Source organism: Cloeon dipterum, chromosome X (genome assembly GCF_949628265.1).
Source record: "Cloeon dipterum chromosome X, ieCloDipt1.1, whole genome shotgun sequence".
In the NCBI taxonomy this organism is placed as follows: Eukaryota; Metazoa; Arthropoda; class Insecta; order Ephemeroptera; family Baetidae; genus Cloeon; species Cloeon dipterum.
In genome coordinates, this window is record NC_088790.1 from 16,055,168 (window position 1) to 16,073,500 (window position 18,333).

Sequence of the window (18,333 nt, forward strand, 5' to 3'; positions counted from 1 at the left end):
ATATCAGGAAAAGTTCGAAATTTCATTTAAACGTCGGTTGCTTCAGAGTTCGCGAATACCGGTCAATTTGGAGCATGCAAACACCAAAATGTGGTGATATCATTTTTATATTGTTATTTCCTTTAAAGTCACTGTTTTGTGCACATGCTAACGGTAAGAATGGTAGAGTTGTTAAATTTTAGTTCCGCGGTTAGTCTTAAAAGTAGCCAAATAAAAACCAAGCAAATAAACTGTCCGAGCAAATAGAAACGAAAATTATGCGCAGATGGAAAGAAGAGAGATTTGGTTAGTGGAGCTTTGCCAAAATGGGGCGTTGCTTCGAGAATTTCGCCTTCTTGGACACGTTATGTAGTGCCGAAATTCAGCACGCGTCGACGCCACTTTCTTGGGATTAAATCGCAGCCAACAAACTCTGTTAGTCGGGAAGAGAAAAAGCAGAAAAGAAAATGCAAAAGAGGACTTTGTTAGTGGGGGAAGACTGTTAAGGGAGGGGGCGTATACCACCAGTTCTTTTTTTGTCTCAGATTTTTCCCTTTTATTTTTTTATCACTTTCTCGCGAATATATTTGAAATAAAATACTTCATAGATCGAATATAGCAGAGAGAAGGGAGATAATTACAAAGAGAGAGAGCTACTCACCAAGCCGACGAGTAGGAAAAATACAAGAAACGTCCTGCCGAACACGGTTTGACAGAAGACGTCACCGTAGCCCACGGTGGACATGGTGACGATTAGGAAATAGACGCACGTCCAGTAGGAAAGCTGTTGTGGATTTTCAAAGTTCATCGGGTCTCCCGAGTTTTCCAACTGCGCACAAGAATTATTCATTAGTGGTTTTGTAATTACGCAAGTACCTAGAAAATCATTGAAAAGAAATTCATTTCCATGGATTCGAGAAAAACAATGGGAATTAATGAAGGAAACGCACCAGATGAATTATGCCAGCGGCCGTCAGCCAGACCGAGATGAAAATCGAAACGAGCTGCGCCAATCTGATGGAGCTCGAAGTCTTCAGGATGTTGAGATACTGCAGAATGTCTGGCACCGTCATTAGACGCAAGGCTCGCAGGAATCGGAGACCTAGAAGAGAACGGTTGGCTTCACTTTGACGCCAAATCCGATTTTATCTTTGCCGGTGCAGTGTGACACCAGTGATTAAGCATCTAACTACGCACGAGTGAAATTCAACTAAAGACGTGTCTGTTTTAGCTCAAACCTGAGTGTAATGGAAGAGAGAAAAGTTTAATAAATTACTGCCAACATGAGCTTGCAATTTTGTCCGAAAAAAAACAGCAAGAAAAAGCCTGGAATTTTTCTGCAATTTTACTCGTGTTATTTTCAAATTGCCAGCTATTTCCTATGTATTTCTAATTGCAGAGCAATGAGAGGGCATTTTATTTCAATAGTGTGGAACACAATGGTTGAAATCCTCGAAATTCCCGGAAAACAGGACAAAAATGACAAATTTTCTCCCTCTAGGCAAACAGTTTTATTCGAGCTCGAAAAATAAAAATCCATACTTAAATTTCATTTGAATACAGAGTACTGATTTGCAATTCAAAATTGAGCACTTAAAAAGTAACAATTATTAATTTTAAAACCAAGAAAATTAACAGGAATTTAAGTTTCTTGGCGCAACTCGATTTTTTTTTTATCGAAGAGTGGACTTACCTATCCATGTTCTATCCAGGTATATCGATACAAACGAAGGGGGAATCGTGAAGTAATCAACAAACGAATACATTTCTAGCATGAACCAGAGCTTGTCGCTTGCAGCTATAAACTGAAGGTGGCAGAGAGAAAATTAGGTCACGAGAGAAAATGCGATTTGCATGGTACTTACACGTATAAAAAAGTACACCATAAAAAATATATTGAAGGCTAGATCTATTTGTTGAGTGAAATTGTCACTCCACTTTTGGCATCTCTCCACTTCCTCGCTGAAAATGCAAATGAGCCGGATTAGTTAACACTGTGTTGCTCAAGGCTAATGAATATTTATGACAAAATAAACACACGGACAAAGAAAGTATGTACACGTCTTTGAAAAACACAAACAAAAATAATTGTGAGCGCGGCTGCGAATATTTACTAGAACATCTGCAAAGCATTGAAGCCAAAATCACATCTCCATACCAAGCGTGCAGCGTGCATTTTGTCAAGGAGGAAAGGATCGTGCATTATACACCATTCGCAAAATTGTATAGAGAACGAACACAACGGCGCTCCGTTATATACACACGTATTTACAAAAGAATGCAATAATTTACACAAATGTGGGTCGAATCGGAAAAAGCACATTTTATCGCGGATGGATTTTCCAGAGGGGGAATTGCGGAATGAAAAGCTAGAGAATTTCGTGCAGCTGTTTGTTCGCAATGACATGAGAAATCGCATTTTTCTACATGGGAAATTAATGGTCTAGAGTAATCCTCGCAATGGATTTTTTTATGCATATAAGTTGAAATTGTTTCATGGTTATGCAATCCGCACATCGCTTCTACTGCGCTGGTTGCATACTCGAGCAAAACTATGCTTTGACTGTTTCTGCGAAGCCCTAACAGTTATCACCGACGAATTTAAATGCTTTCAGTCCAGTCAATTTTTTCGTAGTAAAAATCTAACCATATATTTAGTAGTGAGCTCTGAAATAATCCTGTTAGTAAGACCAAAGGTGTAAAATCCCTTAAAAATGGTAGGCAGAAGAAATTTGCGTTTTCCTAGCACTTTTTACGATTAAAAAAAATCCATGAGCTGCACAGATTAGGGAAAATAATAAAAAACTAAATAATGTTCAGACTTTACTTTTAATTTGAATCAAGATTAGATTTTAGATTATATCCTCTCGAGCTGAATAGTGAGCTAGTCTATTTCTGCCATGTGTTTAATCCTAATCTTCAGTTGTGATCCTAGACTAAAAATAATTCCAAAGAGCAAAATAAATTTAAATGCTTTTGGAACGTCCATTTTTAAATATCATTACAAGTAAATTTATTCGAATTTACTGTGAGAACTCGCATAACACTAGAGAAACCGGTTGGAGGCAGCCAGACGTGGGCCTGACTCGATTATAGGGTGAAGTGTGCATTAAGCAGATCACAGTCACGTTTATTTGCACACTCACGTCGCGCAAACAAACAAAACAGAGCTGTTGTCGTTGATCGAACAACAAATTTCGAGACTCATAATCGTAAGATCTGGCGACGCAGGGGGCAGCGAACTAATTAACGAACTGAGAAGCGCAGCACTAGATGTGTGTGGTGTTGGTGTATGCGGCGAGCTGCGGGGCTTCCATTTTATGAGTGAACAAAACACACACGCGCTGCAAGTAAATATTTAGGCAAGCCACTGCTGCTCGCGCTCGCGCAAATAAAGAAGAAATGATTAGCTCCGGGCTCAACGGGGTGACAGGGACCGCGAGGAAGAAAAAATACTCTTGGCCGGCGGCCAGCGCGGGCGACGCGCCGAGTCAGTCGGTCGGCCCGAAATCTTCCTTCACTCCTCTCGCAACAGCTGTTGGCGCGGAAAGCTCGAAAAACGAATCTCGCGTGTCGTCGGCCTTGACTTTCTTGCCTGCTTGTGCGAAGAAGGGGATGAGATGGCGTGACGAAACACTTCCCAGGAAAATAAAACTGTTCTGCGAATGCGCCAATGCGGACAAACATAAATTCATAAAAGCTGGCCTGAATTGTAAGTTTCAGCTCAAGACGAAAGAGGACTTATTATTCCTCTGAAATATCTCGCGAGTTTCTGGCTAGAGAAACTTTTGCGAATTTGCGGACTCGGGAATTTCGTTCGCTCGCATGCCAAGATGTGTGAATAGTTTTAAAAAAGACCCATCATTTCTTTCGTTCAGTACCGTCTTCAGGCGCTGCGAGTTAATGAATAAAATTCTGCGGATTCCAGTGCAAAATTACTTTGATAGAAATTTAAATATACAATAGTTTTAAAATTTAATATAATTTCTTTCCACTAAGAGATAGACAGTCGATTCGCGCAAGCTAGATTTGGGAAAATTGCACTTAAAAAAAAACTTTTTTTAATCATAGATCCGCTTCCAAAGACACGTGCACGCGGCATAACTCGCATAAAATTTTCAGTTAGGGGCCGAGTTTCTCTGTAGATTAAACAAGAGTGCTTAGCTCGTGCCGCAAATCGCAGTAAACTCTTAAAATTGGATGACTTCACCACAAGTTTCACATTGTTGTTGCTGACAAAATTATTGATGAAAAGGTTTTCAGGAATTAATTTAAGGTAATATATTCAAGATATTTTTATAGAAATATCAAATACGTAACCGAATACTAAGAAACTAATGATTTGAGCTCATTTGATCGTTCTAACATTATAGAGGCCAAATAAAAAATATCGCTTTTCACATTTCCAGCTGATTTCATTTTATTAGTGTCCATTCTACACTAAAAAATACCTCAAATTATGTGCTGAAATAAGGCCAAAAATCACACTGGAAACAACAGTTCTAATTTGTTATCAGTGCATTTTAAAGGAAAGTATCCACGTCAGGAATGTATGATGTGAGCCTTAAAAAATATGATGATTTATTCGATAGTGAAAAAAATCGATCTTCAATTCACTGAAGGAATAAATTTAAATTCCATAATAGCCCCCGATTTTATCGTTAATATGAAACTATCACTTCTCTAGAATTTATTTTAAAATTTTTTTCACGATTCGGTTGATTACGCTAGCTGGGCGTGCGAATGAAAGGTTTTGAGGGGCGAATGAAAGCGAAATTTGCGCAGGGAACATCTGAAGCAGTGGAGGCTTTGGATCCGACACAAAATTGGCGTCGCCGCACGTCGATCCAAAACAGTGAACACATATAGAGAGACACACATTAGCACAAAATGAGAAACACGGAAAATTAGGAGAAGAGAGTAAAAAAACGACAAGTTGTTGTGACAGCAGAAAGCGTAAAATCGAGAGAGATAGAGACTCTTAGAGGACACTGAGAGAGTGATAAAAAAGGTTCCATAGATAGATATGTATCTAAAGGGACACACTTACTTTCTGCAGGAGAACGTCAGAGTGGCGGAATTAAGACAAAAAACCAAATGAGTTAGTGAATTGCTTCGATATATAGATAGATAACACAAAAAAATCAAGAGACAGAGGGGAGGACGAACACAAGAGATTTTTTCTATTTCAAATAAGATGTACACTTCTGCCTTGGGGAGTTTTGCAACAAAGTTTTAATGGAAATGAAGGCGCGGAGACAGTTTGTGCCAGTGAAAAAGTGGAGCAATTCCGTTTGATAGCGACGTAATTGGCACCGCACAGCTGAGGGCGCAATTTACTGCGCTCTCCGTACTCATTTAATTACGTGCCCTCCTCGCCAGGGGTTCCGAGAGTGTAATTGGACGAGACACGGTCCCGCCAGACACCGACTTTCGGATTTTGATTTTTTAGAGATAGGATAATATTTCTAGCCGCGCCGGTGGAGCGAGAAAATTGGTGAATATAGCAGTCGGGTTTGTATGCGCGAATATTCACAAAATGCATGGGATGCTGCCAATCATAGCGAACGCGCATCAATCATCGTGTCGGCTTTTCCGCGGCTGCAAAGAAAAACAAAAGCCTCTCATGTCTTAATTTACAAAGATGTCAATCAATCAATCAAATTTCCGTCTACCAACAAACCAACGTACGTAATATATGTATAAATCAGTCCAAAATTTCACTACTGTAGTGCAGAGCCTAGGAACTTGAAATCTCAATAAAGTTTTAACAAGAAACCAAACGCTAGATAGTGGTAAAAGTTGTAATTACAGTAAAAGAGGACTAGATCAGTGTAGAAAAATTATACATTTTGATTATTTTCCAAAACTGTCCAGTCTTTTAGATAAAAAAAATACTTCTGCTGTACGTGGTGATCAAATCACTCTATGGTTTAATTTAAATTTTCATGAAATGAACTTTGGATGTATGCGAATCAAATTTACTTTAAAAATGGCAACAACATTCCCAAGAGGTTTAATAATGTACAAGAATCTAGTCTGCTGGATTCTCTATTGGGCGGTCAATATAATTTGTACAAAGAGTTTGATCTTACGATGTATTATTAAAGCAAGGCAGAAAAAGAGAGATTATTAGGACACACGAGTCGCGCGTCCAATTAAGAGTCCTTTCAAGTGATTAATCGAACGGGACGGTTGTTAATGGTGATACTTTTGCAAGTTAATTACTCGGGCACAATATAATTAACGAAAATGTAATTTTACAGATAGGAGAAAGGATAGAGTTGATAGAAAAACGCAGAGATTCTCACCTTGAGGCATCAATGAAGTAGATTATTAACGACGCTATACTTAGAATGAACACCAACACGACCTAGAACAGATAGAAGAGTCTAAATTAAGCGGCTGAATGGCATATGGATATTAAAAAAATCATAGACTCACAGTAAAGATCGCAAGAGATTATAATGTTTGAAATCTAAAATTTATACTACGCAGGAGGATGAAAAAGTCAATTCTATTTTGAAAGAATTAAATATCGATTAAAAAGCAATGCAGCCTTCAATATGTATTTCAACTATTTGATACCGGGTCACCTGATTGGATTGTTAGCCGTCCTTTCCAATGAGTGTCGAGGTTATTACGAAAATAGGACCAGCGCACACTGTCCCTGCCTTTTATAGCGAAAAATTAGCAAGCCTAATGACCGCGTTGAAAGGCGGGAAGTGTGTGGAACAAAAGCGCAAGTGAGCATTAGCGAAATGCAAATCGACGAATGCAAAGTTTGCGAATTCCATTAGTGAGAGCGGCGCCGGCGGTGGTGGCGGAGGAATCTGGCGCGGCGGCCGAGCGTACATTGCAGTATGTATGCAAGTGTGTCAAATTTTAATGAAACAAGTTAGTCGGCTGAATTAATTCCTCGCGTCGGCGTGCGCGCCTTTGAAGCTTCACTAGACTACTTTCCTTCCACCAGGCAATTGTACAACAAGCACACATCATGCAAATCGGCATTCCACCCCCCGCCACCCCGTACGCCGCACGTAATAACGCAAGCGTGCGAAATTTAAATATCGAGCGAGCTTGCCAGCGGCATAGAAGAGCTATTCGCGGAATTTTGATTAAATTCGCCTGCGTTGGAGAGTAGTTTGCTCGCCTTTATTATTATTATAATCATCAGCATCTCACGGGCTTTATGATTGATGCGTTTCGCCTAATAGCAAGCTTGTTGATGAGCTGCAGCCGCACCGACAATGCCAACGGTGTGTGACTCGCGCAAATCCCGTAATCCTTCTTCCCATCTCGCGTGGCGTCTTCAACAGCTCGCTCGTCGATGATAGGATTAATGTGAAATTTGGGCGATAACACTTTTATAAAGCCTTTGTTATTATCCTCTGAAAGGCACGGCGCACGCTCAAGGGCAATTCTTGAGTTTTTTCTTCTTCCAAATTAGGTTTCATTTTCTTAACATGATTCCTTCGAAACAGAAATTCGACAAGTTGAATTTATAACATCACGATCGTGAATTTAATGAAATTACTAATTAAAAATATGGAAAAATAAACGGCTTGAGGCTTGACATACACCAAGGAAACTGCATTGAATTTCAACTAAATATTAAAAAATATATATATATATATATTCTAAAAAGGATTTTAAGGCTTAAAGCTGTCAATTGATTTTCAACTGTATTAATTAATCTCTTCAATTCCACGCTCTTGACACTTCCTAGGGAATACGAATCCATCCATTCGAATACAAATGCAGTCAAGAATAGATCGAAGCAAGGTCACCTTTTCATCATTGCACAGCGTCGGTGACGCAAATTAAAATAGAGCCTTGATAAGGCGCGCCATTACGACATCCTCTCGTGATTTTGAACATTTCCCACCCGCGAGGTTTATCAAAAGCGGCGGTCAAGTGAAATTGGATTTATGTGACGAGAGGCAGTAAAACACGATTTCCGAGAAAGTCCCAGTACGACGGGCCGCGGCGCTCGATATATAAAAGCCATGTGGAACACACGGAACGCCGTGCAGCGCGCTTGAATAATTTACGTCGTGAGGCGGCCGAATAAAAAGATGATCAAAAAGCAGCTCTTTTCCCCTGCCAGCCGGCTTCTTAACGAGAAGCAAATATTAATGAACCCCGCATAGCGCGCAGACAGTGCCCCTTTGCAGGCACTCCACCGCACTTTCTTTTCCACTAAACTTCACGAATTGGTCCCTGAACGTGCTGCTCAAATTGCATATTTACCACGCCCGTTCGATACTCGATTTTTATTCTAGCCTGTCCCAGTGAAAAATTTATTTGTGCCACCCGGGGGATTTCTCTGTTATAATTGAGTTTAAACTGTTTCGTAAATAAATCATTGATTGTACTTCTGAAGATCATAAACGTCACTTTTATAAGTAAGATTAATTATTAAAATCCCAACTGACGCATATATTGTGTACTAGATATTTAACAGCCCTAACCAAATAAATGAAGTAGTTGCATTAGAGATAGATAAAATTTAAATTGTGTGTACAATTGTCTAATATTTTTCCAGAATTTGGAAATTTAACAAAATTTCAACTGCTTAAATTTAAAAGGGTTTTTAATATATTTTTATGTGAGCATCTCTACGTTTTAAAGCTCTGAATCCTCTGAATAAACAACAAAAACTGACTGAATTAGAATCACGTTTTGACTAGCGGCTAACAATAGAAAAGCTATTTTTTAGTAAATAATTTAATTAGGAGGCTATATCGAGCCGAACAAATCTGATAAGCTGGTTTGTTGGAATCGAGGGAAAGCGGCGAGGAGTTTGAGTGGCGAGTGAGCAAGAGAGACTGAGCGAGAGAGAGAGAGAGAGAGAGAGACACACACACACACACACACACACACACACACACACACACACACACACACACACACACACACACACACACACACACACACACACACACACGGCGCGCGGGGTCAATCGATACGTAGGGAGGTGGAGAGGTGCTGCTTGCTGCTTGGCGCCGCGCAAAAAAGACCAACAGGCCTTTTTCTAACTAGCTCTCCGCCGCGCGTCCTCCACACTGCACAAAACGGCAAACCTCCCGCGGCGGCTTTCCCATTTCGCTTCCCTGCCTTCGCACACAGAGACAATGCGCAACAATTAGCGTCGTGACTCTTTTTGTGTGTCACATTCTCGTCAGTTGGTACGTTTGCCAAGGCCGCCCGCGCGCGCTGATGACCTGCAACCTTCGAATTCTGCTGGTTCCGTCTGGTCTGATCGACCTGCTTTTTGCGAAAACTTCCTTTAATATTCAAAGAGACACTTCTCGGAAATTGATTTTAAGAAAAAAAGGGTTCAAAGTTGACATGCACAGCAAAATTCTTGAAAGTAATAGAAACCTTTACCTTAAACAGCCTTATAAATTGGGAACGAGCTAGGTTGCCGTTCAAATTTTTGAAAAATCGGTCTCAGCGCTTAACAACCCGCGAGCACAGTCTCCTCATTGAAAATCATGATTTATTTCGCGAGAAGGGAAATCAACCTCATAATTCGTACCGTTGGATAGAGGAGTCGAAATCAAATGAAAACCCGTGCAATTTTTCGATAAATTTAGTTCATTCTAAAATTTAACTATTAATTGATCCTAATTTGACTTTTAATATTTTTTTAGAACCTCTGCTCAGCACTTTCCCGTGGGCAAGGAGCTCACCGGGTCCCAGGTTCCAATTACACCGCTGAGTGGATAACATGGGGCCCGAGTGGCCGCAGAGGAGCTTTGGCCCAATATGACCATCTTTTCGCCTCCCCGCACCGAGGTCTTTTATTGAAACGCCAGACATTTTTTGTCCCTTAAGCCGCTTGATAGGTGCAAAAACCAGCAAGTGGCGCGTCGGCACCGGTGCGCCTCCCGTTGAGCTATTTGAGTAATTCGAGTCATTAAACTTTCCACCTTTTGCCATCTCTGAAATTGGGCAGCCAGTATTAGATCCTTGAAATTCTTAAATATCTCGCATAACTCCCATTGCTTTGACACTCCTGATTGTGAGAATGCCTTAACAATGTGAGTCAAAGGGCTGATTATTGCACAATGTTGAGATTGTATTCTAACCAAAATTTGATCAACTGTTAATTTTAGTCAACAATTCAAATTAATTTCAATTTGTTGACCTTTCTCGAAAGATTGGTTTAATTAAAAAAGGAAATCGTTAAAACTGATCAAATTTTGCGTTTCATGTCACCCCCCGTTTTCTTTACTGTTAAAAAAATAATCACTAATTAAATGCACAAATAGCAGTCTTTTTAGTCGCATAAACTCAATCTTTTTTTAGTGGTGTTCCCCAAAGAACGCGAGACACTAGAATGCCAGCAAATACCAATAGCAGGTCTGAGAAGACGACGAAAGCAAACAATCCTCTCTTGCCCAGTACACGCACCCCACCACTTGACAAAGTCAGCAAATCCACGGCTAATTAAGTTTCCTTGTTGGCCATATAGCATTCGGGCACGATTAGATCTGAAAGGGCATCTCGTTCCGACTCACTTCCTGCCAGATAAGAATCGCGGCCAAAACACACGCGATTCTACTACACCCGCTGGGACTTTTAAGGGAGAAAGGAAGTAATTAATGAACTGCCACATTAACAGCTCTGCACCATGCTAATGTTTTAGAAATTTCAATTTGCTCATGATTTTCACTGGCATGATACAACAATTTTCAGCAATTTTGATGAGCTAAATATTGAAAATTAGAGTGCCGTTGGAATTTTTAGAATCGGTATCCTTGTCAAGCGCTGGTTAATTCATTGTGACGTCATCAGCGTTTAGTCCGCTGATGTTCAGGACACGGCATATCTGTTGCCGTGAATAATGTTCGTTATTCTGATTGTTTGATACAAGAGCATTCAATGAGCAACAATGGAACATGTTGGATGTTTAAAAGTATACATAATAGTCTGCAAATTTATTTAAAAGTTGACGCATCCTTCATCCGTTTCTTTCCCACTCTGAGCAGTGATGACGTGACAATGTAATGGCCAGTCGCTTTGTTCAGCGCTTGACGGCTGAAGTTGGAGGCCAATTACAAAAATTCCAAAGCCTTTCTGATTTTCTAAATTCTTAGTTCCCACATAAAATACAAGCATGCTCTTTAAAGGCAAATTACATACGGAGCCAAAATAGTCACTGCATGTGCATTGAATACTTTTTATAACAAAAAAATGTTTGTAAATCCAATGCAGTAAAGATATTTTTTATTATATTTAGTATAAAACAGGAAATACTCTGAATCCTCTATGAAATTGTATAATCAAGTGGATTTTGATGCAACGCCGGACAGAAAATTGCAATCTGAGGAACTTTGTGACCTACTTCTCTGCCGGCCAGGAAAAGGGTTAGGGGCTGGTGCCACAAGTTGCGAGGGGGAGAAGACAGACAATGGCTCATGTTCCGGCCAATTAAAGCGCACCTCTGCGGCGCTTGAGCATAGAAATTTTGCCAGGCACATCAGGCGCCAGCAATAAATTCAGCGTCAAATATAAATTCCAAAGTTCTGCCGGGGCTTTATTGGCTGTGCGCAGCGAGCAGAGCACAAAGTAAGTAAGTAGTTTTGGTGCCGCGGACCTACCTCATACAGGCAATGAATTTTGAAATATATACGCACGGCACTGCTCACCCTCGACCGGCCGGAGAGGAAGGGCGAAAGTCGTAAATTTGGCCGGCTCTCGACAAATAACAGCGCCCAGCCAGGTAAACGACCCTTTCGATCCGACTTGGCACGGTTCCTTAAATCCTTGCTGAGAAATAGGATTTCATCGGATTTTTCAAATTGAAACCTAAATGAGTATGAGATTTATAATATTATCATGTGTTGGATCTGTTTCGAACCAGCTAATACAATATTATTAACTTTTTCAGTATTCTGACAAAAAATCTCTTTGTGAATAAAAATCCAATATTTCAGCAAAGCAACTAATCAATTTTTCCTCTATTTAACCAATGCCAGGTGATTCTTCGAGATTCGATATGGTCTGCAATTTTTTTTATCTCTATATATTTGAGCCGTTTGAGCACCGTCCTGATTTCCGGTATATTGTTAGGGTGTGCGTGGTTATAAAGGTGTCGAAATAACAAAGTTTGCCGGAAACATTAAATGCAGTTTTTTTTTAAAAAAGTCTGTAAAAACCGGCCACTTGGCGTTCACAAAAAATGACAATATCACGAGTTCTAATGATTCTAAAACATTGAACATTGCGCTAAACATTTTTCTTTAGAATATTTAAAATTTGAGTTCGTAATTGTTTAATTTTTTTAATACTTGGAATCCGGTTTGTTTCTAAGTATGTTAAAACATGCGAAAAATTTTTCACCATCGTGCTGATCGTCGTTTGTGAGATGCAGAGGTTAAAAATTTTCGCTGTGAATCGCATCTGTGTTTTTTCCTGGGCAACAGCTCATCATTTTCGGCGAATTAACGTTTCAGCGTGGTTGAGAGGTGCGAAGCGGTTCTATGAATTATTCCTCAGGTTTCCGCGTGCATTTCCATCAGCCGGGCTGTTTTCTGCGAAATTGCGGCACAAATAAGCGGCGTGCATTACACTTGCGGTGGCGGTGGCGGCGGCGGCGAATCCATTTTTAATTAGGCCGTCTCTATGGTTACCTGGGCCGAAAGTTGGACTGCAAATATTTATGCAATATTCACGCGCGCCACGCTCGTTTGTACGCCCCTTTATTGCACATGGTGCGCGTAATTTGGCCCTGCGAGCGCCATTTCGTTCCGCCCACCCCCTCCCCTGCCACCTTTTCTGCAAATTAACAAATCAACGCAGGACAGCGGACGGACGGACTAATGCAATTGGGCACGCGCGCGTGAACAGAATGTCCAAATAAAGAGTTTTCGGTCGGCCGCCCACGTAGAGTCGCAAACCTGTGTGACCCAGATGCAATTAAAACTCGCACCTCCCCGCATGAATTACTAATAGATCTAATTAAAGTTTCAAAGAAAGGATAGAATTTTGTGCTTCTGATTTTTTGTAAGGGGTTGATGTGTTTCGCAAGCAGGGTTTCACAAGATTTCATCTTTCGCTTTCGTGTAAGTTTTTTTGTTACTGTACTCAAATAGCAATAGGTGCAGTCAATCGTTTTCAACAGCCATTATTAATCCATTATGAATCTAACATTGGTTTGGATTTCGTCAGGATTACAAAGCCTAGAGAGCCGAAACAGCTGTTGTCCACTACTTTTAACTGTAACGTTCAAGAAAATTTATCTCTTTTATAATTCATCCAGGTTCCCCCATAGATCGGATTCATTGTGATAATTTTCTCGAATAATAAAAAAATTGCATTTTCAAACTCTCTTGAAATTGTAATAGGTGATAGACAACAGTAGTCTGATTTATATTTACATCCACAATTTCCTCTTATTTATTATTTGTTAGTTTTTTGTCAAAACATCTCTGTTTGGTTAATTTTCTTTTTCTTCAAAATTTCCTCATTCTCTCATCCATATTATCTTGTTGAAACGCGTCTGGTTAAAAATTGAAAAATAAAAAATGTTGAGATAAAAAAGGAATTTTCAAAGAAAAAGGGTAACGTAATATAGAGGAACAGATTTACCCCCTTTTGCCTTCAAGCAGAGTGCAGAGAGTTAATTTAAAAAGATTTTTTTCAAGTTGGACAAGAAACGAACTCGAAGTTCGAACTTATGAAGCCTCGGGGCCAAATCCACCGAGTGTGTGTGCAGTGCTCACGCGTGTGTTGCATGAAAATTAGAAAGGAAAGCCGAGTTTGTGGGCGATGCCTCTCAAGTCGTTTGTTTGTTTCGATCCACGGGTGGCGGAATAAGAGATTCACCGCATAAATAAACAATCTCCCGAAGCGCTTTGTTTGAAAACTCGATTCGAGGGTTCTGTTGATGGAAATTTCAATTGATATTCCTCTGCCCCGACGAAGAGTTGTTTTGCTTTGAAATCTTTCTCCATATGGATAACGTTAAGGTCTAAAATGAGTGAAATTCAATTCCTCTCGTTGCGATTTATCTAACGGTATAATTACACCCGGTACACGAATTATCAGAAATTTATTTCTCGTGAAATATATCATGATTTTCAATAGGAGGTCGCAAAAGAGTAATCGCATTTTATAGCATGCAATCTTTGTGGCCGATTTTCTCAGAAGCTGAAACGGCAAACTGGGAAACTTTTAACAATGTTTAAGGCAATTATACCAATTTTAAAGAAGTGATTTTTAAACAATTGAAGCACTCATCAACCTTAACTTTAATTCGATCCTATATGAAGTACCAACTTTAATTTTGATTTGTCTCATTTGGGTTTAGATTAAAAAAAAATTCAGCCGTTTTAATTAAAATTTAATTGAAGGGATAGCCTGTTTGACCCTATGTGGAAGGCAGGGCAAACGAGGTTACCAGCAGGGTGCTCATTGTTAGCAATAAGGTTACGATGAGTTGCCGGAGCAGCTTTTTAATTTCAGGCGCGTATAGCAAGACAAAAAAGCAGGTCGGTGGTGCAATCAATTTCAATTTGCAGGCTGCAGCGGTCAGTCGGATGAAGAGCCCCGTAAACGCGCGTGCTGGGGGTCACCTCCTCCCCACCCCCTCATTGATCCGATCCCTTTGACGCACAACTGCTTTTTTCCCTCACTCTCAAAACGAGCGTGTGTGTGCATATGAATGTGCGCGCCAAATGCCGCGCTGATCGATTTCGTGCAGCTATTTTTTTCATTTTATCAGAACAATTTTCTGCAACACCTGCACAGAATTCTCACCCGTAAATGTGTTTCAAAGTGTTTCAAAAACATCATTGGAAAGTCATCATTTATCAACTTTCAAGGTATTTTCGTATTACTCTTAAAATTAATCAAATTTCGAAAGATAATTCGCATCCGAAAGAAAACAGGATGACCCATTTTTTATCCTGTATTATTTATAAATTCTATGTGACACACAGCTGCTAAAAAAATAAGTAAAAACAGACTTTGGGATTTCATTCTTCATAAATTATTGAATATATAATTGAGAAGGAAAAATTGCAATGAAGTTAGATAAAATTAATTATAACATAGATTTTCAGTAAAATTAAAACTACAATCTGTTAGAAAATGACAAAATTACTTGATCAATCAACAATTTACAACAAAATAAATGGAAATGACCAGAGGCAGAGGTCAGAATTTCGTAACCCCGCCTTTTAAAAATTCTACCAGTGGCTCCTTTTTTTTATAAATATACATGCATATTAACCGAAATTGAAATTTGATGCTGGTGAAATGGGCCTGTGAGAGAAGCGGCGCACCGTCTCGCGAATCGATATTTTTATCGCAGAGACACACGATATTGCTTTTACGGCATTTTTGCAGCTTGGCTGAAAGAACCTCGACGTGGCCGGCGATAAAAACGCATTGTGCTCTTGAAAATAAATTACTCCCACACCTAAGGAAAGGCTATATTGCAGCTGGAGAGTCTGCCTGAAAAGCGCGGCCTCGGGATACGTCTTCATTTGAGAAACACGCGAGAATAATGTCCGCTCTGGACGGCACCTCGGAGAGTGAACTCCAGCCAATGGAAAAATTAGAACGTGATCTGCTTCCAGAGCTCACCAGAGTTCCACTTTTTCTCAGCGTTCGGTAGCGTGCCAGAAAAATTGTTTGTCGTGGATGAGCCATAAATATTAGACAAAAAAAGCGGCTCTCAGCTTTGACAAAAAGGCCTGATCGATTCGACGAGCTGTAAACCTTAGCGATGGTGCTCTGGGAACGCGTTGTTTTCAGCAAAAACAATTTCCAGCTGCAGGTTGAGGGTGAGAGACATATAAATTCGGTTGGCTGATGTTCGGCCGGCTGGCAGGCACATAATTAATTGCACAAAAAGAAAGCTGGCAGTTTAATTGCTCCGCCGAGTACAGCACGAGGGAGAGCGCCGGCCGTTTTATTTTATTTTGGGCCACGAGCCAAAGTATTCGGAAGGAGTGTAAAATAATTCTCGCTCGCGACGCTCCGTCCGAGTGTCCAACCGCGCTTTTCTGCGCGCACACTCACGCAACTCGCAACGTGCGAATAGGCACAGCACTGCATTTCGGGTCTGGATTTCGTCTGTTGGAAAATGATTGCACTCGACACTCTCGAGCAGTGCTCTCGTTTAATCACTCTGTTTCGAGTGGCACTAGCAATAAGCAGACCGTGCCGACAGTCGGGCAATGATAACAACTGCGAACAGACAACAATTAAGCCAGCACTCAGCCAGACTTCAACAAGGAAAATCGTTTTGAAGGATGAGTCCACACGAGACATGCATCGCGCATGAAGATTTATGCTTCAAAGTTTTTGTAACCTCTTTTCAAGCAGTGCAAACAACGCTAAACGTGATTTTTGTGTGGTATGCATGGATGGAGATAGTTCCGATCAAGATTTATCTCGTGGTGGATGCAAATAAAAAAGAATTCTTGCCTGCAAAATAAATCTGAGTATGAATCCATTTTTTCCTTTGTAGAAACATTCAAGAAAAAAAAATACAATTTAATACTCTACTTGTTTGTCTTTCACAAAAAGCTCATATAAATTTTTATTGCGATCATTCGTAACCCAAATTCCCTTAATCAAAAGAAACGGCGAGCTATTTATATCCCGAAAATATCACTGACAGCTCCATTTGAGAGGAAAAAACGACAAGCCAATTTCCTTCCGTCAGAGATTCGCGAAATCCAAGCAATCCAATAGCCGAGGCTCACTGGTGCGAACACTAATTTCGGATTGATTGCCAGCCGACGGCGCTGCTCGGTAAACAATCTCGCTCATTCCGCCCAGCATGGACACATAAAATAAAACGGCCGGCGCCGCATTCCATCCGTCCAGCTGCAGCAATAAGCGTCCATCATTTGTGCAGCCGCGACCGCGGGGCGATGATAAAGATGATCCACGTCAATAAACTTCGCGGTTTGCTTTGACGTGTCGACAAATGGCGCAACTGCGTAAAAAACAGATCCGCTGGAAATAATACCGTAATCCTGCAGGCGCCATTTTGTAAAATGGCGCCAATTGACACGCTGCAGTGGAAAAAAGGGGCTTTAATTTGATTGCCGGCAATCCGTGCGGTCACGGCTGCTATGGGTGCTAATGGGCTTGACGAATTACAGCGGCGGACAGCAGGTTGTTCTGATCTGCTCTGCGCCAAATGAACCGATGGAGGAGCAGGACGTTACTGCTTTTTGCTTGTCGTCGACTCGTCTGTCGATAAAGCAGCATTCTGAACATGCCCAGTAAATTGAAGTGGTTCAGTTTGAATTTGATTTTGGATCAGGATCATTTTGTGAAAAGAGGATATTTCAGGTCATCCGCTCATTTTGTGGGAAATTATGACAGTTATTGCTTCAAAATTTATGGTGTACTTAATTTTATAATAATTTCCCAGATATTTCGGATTGATCTGACATTCCTGATCTAAAAATTCAGAGTTGGTTCCTCATGTTTCTTACGGTTTATAGTCCAAAAAAATTGATTTTTACGCCGCCGATGAGTATAAAATTGGACGCCGGGCTGACGGCACGAGCAGAGAAACGGCCTTGATTAAACTCACGCCCTGCTGCGGCCTGTTTGTTTTTGCAAGTGAGCGGGCTTTTACGACCGATAAAAAATAGAGCGTGTTGGAATAAATTCTCGTTTTACACTCGAATCCGTGCGCGGCGTTGACGCAGCAATGACCTCTCTTCTGGAAAAACGTCAAATTAATCGTGCGAAATAAAAATTCGGAAAATGTTTCCTTTGGGGAATTTATTTTATTTTAATTTTATCTTTTAGTAATTTAAATAACTGTTTTTGCTTATCATAAGAAAATTTATCATTTGAAACAGTTCAGACAGACCAATAAAAATGTTAATAAACATGATAATTGCCAAATAATAGTTCCCGTTATTTTTGGTCTGACGCCTCCGTTCAAAATATAATTTCCTGAAAAGCGGTCGGATTTGAATAAACTGTTTATTTTTCTCAGCGAGATGAATTGAATTATTATTATTAACAGTTGCGCTCTCCTTATAAACAAATTACATAATGAGCACATTTTTTCTCTAACTTAAATTAGATTTGTTTGTAACGAAAAATTAGCCATTTTTTCTTCTTGTGGTCTACGTTCAGCTTAGACTGGCCAACCCATGTAGCTCGATCGTTGATAAGGTTGTGGGTGTCACGTGACCTCGGGCTCAATTACCGTCTCGGCCCTAATGGGCCATCACGTGTCAAAAATGTAAGCAACTTGGGTCTGCCCGCTCTTATTTATTTGGCGCGCTGCTTCACAGCCCCAAAGTGTTTGAGGCCCTCTTGAGAATAGAAAGAGTTATTTGCGTCTGATGGGTGTGT

The 18,333-nt window shown here is 40.3% G+C and overlaps 1 protein-coding gene across 3 annotated transcripts in view; it reads right to left on the minus strand.

Moving 5' to 3' along the window:
* Positions 1-18,333, minus strand: part of slo (calcium-activated potassium channel slo) — a 52,107-nt gene that overhangs the window by 24,719 nt on the left and 9,055 nt on the right. For all 3 annotated transcript variants that reach the window (XM_065493881.1, XM_065493880.1, XM_065493879.1), the window contains exons 2-6: positions 6,291-6,352; positions 1,845-1,941; positions 1,673-1,784; positions 930-1,081; positions 641-808 (exon numbers count right to left, since the gene is read on the minus strand). In XM_065493881.1, the coding sequence (XP_065349953.1) occupies positions 641-808; positions 930-1,081; positions 1,673-1,784; positions 1,845-1,941; positions 6,291-6,352 (591 nt within the window). The remainder of the gene's footprint in view (positions 1-640; positions 809-929; positions 1,082-1,672; positions 1,785-1,844; positions 1,942-6,290; positions 6,353-18,333) is intronic.